The 6,000-nt window shown below is 56.9% G+C and overlaps 1 protein-coding gene across 3 annotated transcripts in view; it reads left to right on the top strand.

The window, feature by feature from the left end:
* The first annotated feature begins 204 nt into the window (after positions 1-204).
* The window catches only part of tatdn1 (TatD DNase domain containing 1), a 63,244-nt gene continuing 57,448 nt past the window's right edge, over positions 205-6,000 (top strand). For 2 of the 3 annotated variants that reach the window (XM_087986466.1, XM_087986464.1), the window contains exon 1: positions 205-262. In XM_087986466.1, the coding sequence (XP_087842592.1) occupies positions 220-262 (43 nt within the window). In that variant the 5' untranslated portion in view covers positions 205-219. Of the gene's footprint in view, positions 263-715; positions 928-6,000 lie in introns of those variants that run through there. The other variant, XM_087986465.1, reaches the window with a different exon arrangement.

Here is a 6,000-nt window from a genome sequence, read left to right as displayed (position 1 = left end):
GTGTCCTGAGGGAAAAGTACAAACAGATTGACCCTGAATGTGATCGGATTACTCAGACTGACCCACATCGGAAACTTGCAGAATTAATCGATAATTTACAGTAAAAGCAGGAGCCTCTGGGTTCAGAACAAGCGAGAAAGACTGTGACTTCTGGCCGCAGGTTCAACCCCCCCCCCGGGGTCAGAGGTCAGAGCTGGTCTGAAGCACTTCCGGGAGCGGATGGCGTCCGTACGGAGAATGGGGAGCGGCTTAACCTTCATCGGTGAGTGTTTACCGGAGGGAGGAGCAGACTGCTGGCCGCCCCCCCCCCCCCCCCCCCCAACGTCCCCGAGCCGAGAGAGGGGCTGCTCCCTCAGCTCCCCGCCCCGGACACCCCATCTCCCCCACCCACACCCCGCCTCCTATACCCACTCTCCGGTGGTCCCGGCTCCCCCAGCTCTCCCCTCACCCCCCCCCCCCCTCCCGAACCCCAACCCCCCAGCCCTTCCCCCACACCCAGCCCCACCCCCCCCCCCCAGCCCTTCCCCCACCCTCCCCCCACCCTCCAGCCCCACCCCCCCAGCTCTTCCCCCTCTCTCCCAGCTCACCCCCCCTCCCCTAGCTCACCCCCCAGCCCTTCCCCCTCCCCCAGCTCACTCCCCAGCCCCACCCCCCCCAGCTCTCCTCCCCCAGCCCCCCAGCTCTCTCTCCCACTCTTCCCCCCCCCCAGTACCCCAGCTTCCTAAATGAGAGCACCTTGTGCACTGATCAGCAAGAACACAAGCAACATGACTGCTCCCTCTGATGGCAATGTCAATGGTGTTGAAACTTTATTGCTGGAACAGCACAGCAGGTCACGCAGCATCCAGGGAACAGGAGATTCAACGTTTCGGGCACAGGCCCTTCTTCAGGAATGAGCAGAGAGTGTTCAGCAGGAGAAGATAAAAGGTAGGGAGGAGGGACTTGGAGGAGGGGCGTTGGAAATGTGATAGGTGGAAAGAGGTCAAGGTGAGGGTGATAGGTCGGAGTAGGATGGAGGCGGAGAGGTCAAGAAGAAGACTGCAGGTCAGGAAGGCGGTGCCGGGCTGGAGGGATTCGGCTGAGACAAGGTGGGGGGAGGGGGGATGAAGAAACTGGCGAAGTCCAAGTTCATCCCCTGCGGTTGGAGGGTTCCCAGTCGGAAGATAAGACGCTCCTCCTCCGACCGTCGGATTGTTGTGGTTTGGTGGTGGATGAGTCCAATGACCTGCATATCCTCGGTGGAGTGGGAGGGGGAGTTGAAATGCTGTGCTACAGGTTGGTTGGGTTGGTTCGTCCGGGTGGCCCAGAGGTGCTCTCTGAATCGCTCCGCAAGTAGGCGGCCTGTCTCCCCAATATAGAGGAGGCCACACCGGCTGCAGCGGATGCAGTAGATGATGTGAGTGGAGGTGCAGGTGAATCTGTGGCGGATATGGAAGTTTCCTTTGGGGCCTTGGAGAGAAGTGAGGGGGGAGGTGTGGGCGCAAGTGTTGCACCTCCTGCGGTTGCAAGGGAAGGTGCCGGGAGTGGAGGTTGGGTCGGTGGGGGGTGTGGATCTGACAAGGGAGTCGCGGAGGGAGTGGTCTCTACGGAAAGCTGATAGGGGAGGGGAGGGAAATACATCCTTGGTGCTGGGGTCTGTTTGGAGGTGGCGGAAGTGACGGCGGATGATGCGCTGTACATGGAGATTGGTGGAGTGGTAGATGAGGACCAGTGGGGTTCTGTCCTGGTGGCGGTTGGAGGGGCGGGGCTCAAGGGCGGAGGAGCGGGAAGTGGAGGAGATGCGGTGGAGGGCACCGTCGACCACGTCGGGGGGGAAATTGCGGTCCTTGAAGAAGGAGGCCATCTGTGTTGTACGTATTTTGAACTGGTCCTCCTGGGAGCAGATGCGGCGGAGACGAAGGAATTGGGAGAATGGGATGGCGTTTTTACAGGGGGCAGGATGGGAGGAGGTGTAGTCCAGGTAGCTGTGGGAGTCGGTTGGTTTGTAGTAGATGTCCATGTTGATTCGGTCGCCTGAGATAGAAACAGAAAGGTCTAGGAAGGGGAGGGAGGAGTCCGAGACTGTCCAGGTGAATTTGAGGTTGGGGTGGAAGGTGTTAGTGTAGTGGATGAACTGTTCAACCTCCTCGTGGGAGCACGAGGTAGCGCCGATACAGTCATCAATGTAGCGAAGGAAAAGATGGGGGGTGGGGCCAGTGTAGTTGCGGAAGATGGATTGTTCCACATACCCTACGAAGAGGCAGGCATAGCTGGGGCCCATGCGGGTGCCCATGGCTACTCCTTTTGTTTGGAGAAAGTGGAAGGATTGGAAAGAAAAGTTGTTCAGGGTGAGGACCAGTTCGGTCAGTCGAAGGAGGGTGTCGGTGGAAGGGTACTGGGTGGTACGGCGGGAAAGGAAGAAGCGGAGTGCTTTGAGTCCTTCGTGATGGGGGATGGAGGTGTACAGGGACTGGATGTCCATGGTGAAGATGAGGCGTTGGGGACCGGGGAAGCGGAAATCCTGGAGGAGGTGGAGGGCGTGGGTGGTGTCACGAACGTAGGTGGGGAGTTCTTGGACTAATGGGGACAGGACCGTGTCGAGGTATGCCAAGATGAGTTCGGTTGGGCAGGAGCAGGCTGAGACAATGGGTCGGCCGGGGCAGTCAGGTTTGTGGATTTTGGGCAGGAGGTAGAAACGGGCGGTGCGGGGTTGTGGGACTATGAGGTTGGAGGCGGTGGATGGGAGGTCCCCTGAGGTGATGAGGTTATGGATGGTCTGGGAGATGATGGTTTGGTGGTGGGGGGTGGGGTCATGGTCAAGGGGACGGTAGGAGGAGGTATCTGCGAGCTGGCGTTTGGCCTCAGCGGTGTAAAGGTCAGTGCGCCAAACTACTACAGCGCCTCCCTTGTCAGCTGGTTTGATGGTGAGGTTGGGGTTGGAACGGAGGGAGTGGAGGGCTGCGCGTTCCGAGGGTGAGAGGTTGGAGTGGGTGGGAGGGGTGGGGGAGTTCAGGTAGCGGTTAATATCGCGGCGGCAGTTTGCTATGAAGAGGTCGAGGGCAGGTAGGAGGCCAGCACGGGGTGTCCAGGTGGACGGGGTGTGTTGGAGGTGGGAGAAGGGGTCGTCAGAGGGTGGGCGAGAGTCTTGATTGAAGAAGAAGGCACGGAGGCGAAGGCGGCGGAAGAATTGTTCGGTGTCACTCCGTGTATTGAATTCATTGACCCGAGAACGTGTGGGAACGAAGGTGAGACCTCTGCTGAGGACTGATCTTTCATCCTCAGAGAGGGGCAAGTCTGGAGGGATGGTGAACACACGGCAGGGCGGGGAGCTAGGACCTGGTGTGGGGCTGGAGCTGGATGTGGGGGCGGGGTTAGGCCTGGGGGTGGGGACAGAGGTCGGCGTGGGGGCGGAGTTGGACATGGTGATGGACACCGGCGGGGGGGCGGGGTTAGGCGCGGTGACGGAACTCGGCCGGGGGGCGGGGTTAGGCGCGGTGACGGAACGCGGCGTGGGGGCGGAGTTAGGCGTGGTGGCAGAACGTAACGGGGGGGCGGGGTTAGGCGCGGTGACGGATCGTAGCGGGGGGGCGGAGTTAGGCGTGGTGGCGGAACGCGGCGTGGGGGCGGAGTTAGGCGTGGTGACGGAACGTAACGGGGGCGGGGTTAGGCGCGGTGACGGAACGTAACGGGGGCGGGGTTAGGCGCGGTGACGGATCGTAGCGGGGGTCGGGGTTAGGCGTGGTGACGGAACGCGGCGGGGGGGCGGGGTTAGGCGTGGTGACGGAACGTAACGGGGGGCGGGGTTAGACGTGGTGACGGAACGCGGCGGGGGGGCGGGGTTAGGCGTGGTGACGGAACGCGGCGGGGGGGCGGGGTTAGGCGTGGTGACGGAACGCGGGGGGGGGGCGGAGACACATGCGGCGATGTGGTCCAACTGTAGGTTGCTGACGTCACTGGGGGCGGAAGTAGCTGCGGCGACCACGGAGACAGAGTTCTTCCCCATAGCCGCGGAGGTCGCCAATCTGTTGGCGATTGTCTTCATGACGATCGCAGAGCAGGTTGTCTGTGCGGCGATCCCGGAGGCGGTTGTTTGGGTCGCGATCATGAAGGTTGCGAGGTCGGTGGGGGCGGAAGTGACGTCATCGTCGGCGGTGTCTGCGGCTATTGCCGCGGGCGCTGTAGCGGCCGCGTGTGTAATGGCGCCGGACTGGTTTCGGAGGCCGATGGAAGTTTCTGGAACGGTTGAGGAATCCGGAGTTTGGGGGTAAGTGCATGAAAGTTTTTGGTACTTACTGCCTTTAATTTCCAAAATGGCTAGAAAGAACTGTTTGTTCAGTCTATGGATTCTTCTGTAAATGAAGAACAGTAGAGGTCCTTTACAGGTCTGTGAGAGAGTTGTCCTGAGCTGGGGTAGGTCGAGTTGCAGGGAATGTAGGTACCGGCGCATGGCTGCAAGCGTGGAGCGGAGGATCCGGAGGGAGGTCCGTTGCTGGAGGCTGCGGATTTGTTGCAGGTACTGGTAGTCCTGGTTGGGTCCAAATTGTGTTGGTCGGAAGGTGATCTGGAGTCCATGGGGGATCAGTCGGTTCCGTAGGCAGGTGCTGAGAAAGGAGATATGGCTGTGGTAACGAGTCTGCTTCAGAATGTGGCTGAAGAGCTTCTGTGCAGAGGAGATGACCTGGGGTGTGCAGTGAGAGAGAGAATGTCAATGGTGTCACTCACTGCCTTCTCAGTCTCATGCCCTTCTACTGGGCAAATTCTGTAGAGACTGAGTCAGACTTAATGAGGTGAGATACCTAACGGAGTGTCATATCCACAGAGTTTTCAGTTCCCTTCACAGGGTGGAACCACAAATATCTCAGTTGACTCAGGCACTCATTGCAAGTAAGTGCTAGCAAAGATCTCTTTCTCAAAGGAGGCAAAGTATCACCGAAGGTCTAACCACGCCCTCTTTCACCATCCACCAATCATGTCCCCAAGTCTCATCTTGTTAAGATTATTTTTTCTTGGGTGTAGGTTTGCTCGCTGAGCTGCAGGTTTGATATCCAGACGTTTCATTACCTAGCTTGGTAACATCATCAGTGGCAACCTCCAAGTGAAACGAAGCTGTTGTCTCCTGCTTTCTATTTGTATGGGTCCGCTACATAGATTACACCTTTGTCATCACAAAACGAAACAAAATAGAAGAGACATTTAACATCATCGACAACACCCTCACAGGTATAAAGTTCACCAAGGAGGAAGAAACCGACAACAAACTCACATTCCTGGACGTCACAGTTGAAAGAACAGGCAACAGAGAACTACAAACCTGCGTATACAGAAAACCGACAAACACTGACCAAATACTTAACTATACCAGCAACCATCCCAACACACACAAACGAAGCTGTATCAGAACACTATTCCAATGAACCACCTCACACTGCAGCACAGACGGACTTTGGAAAACAGAGGAGAACCACCTACACAACGTATTCAAGAAGAACGGATACTCAAAAAATACAGTCCGCAGATTCCTCAAGAACAAACCATGACAAGCAGACCAAACACAGCCAGAAATCCTAACCACTTTACCATACATCAAAGAAGTTTCAGAAATGACAGCCAGACTACTAAGACCCTCGGAATCCTAGTAGCACACAAACCCACCAACACTCTGAAACAAAACTAACAAACTTAAAAGACCCAATACAACCGATGGACAAAACCAACGTCATCTACAAAATTCCATGCAAAAACTGCCACAAGCAGGAAGAAAGTTAGCCACCAGGATACATGAACACCAGCTAGCCACAAAAAGACACGACCCTCTCTCCCTCGTAGCCCTACACATGGAGGAAAAAAAACACCAATTCGACTGGGACAACACATCTATCCTGGGACAGGCTAAGCAAAGACATGCCAGAGAATTCCTAGAGGCCTGGCACTCCAACCACAACACCATAAACAAACACGTAGATCCAGATACCATCTATCAACTCCTCAGAAAACGAACAGGAAATGACATCACCACAAACC

The sequence above is a fragment of the Chiloscyllium plagiosum genome, unplaced genomic scaffold, assembly GCF_037043375.1.
Source record: "Chiloscyllium plagiosum isolate Xiang-an unplaced genomic scaffold, Cpla_swu_hap1 HiC_scaffold_4, whole genome shotgun sequence".
NCBI lineage: Eukaryota > Metazoa > Chordata > Chondrichthyes > Orectolobiformes > Hemiscylliidae > Chiloscyllium > Chiloscyllium plagiosum.
Note: the sequence above shows the minus strand (reverse complement) of the source record. Positions and strands in the feature narration are given on the sequence as shown.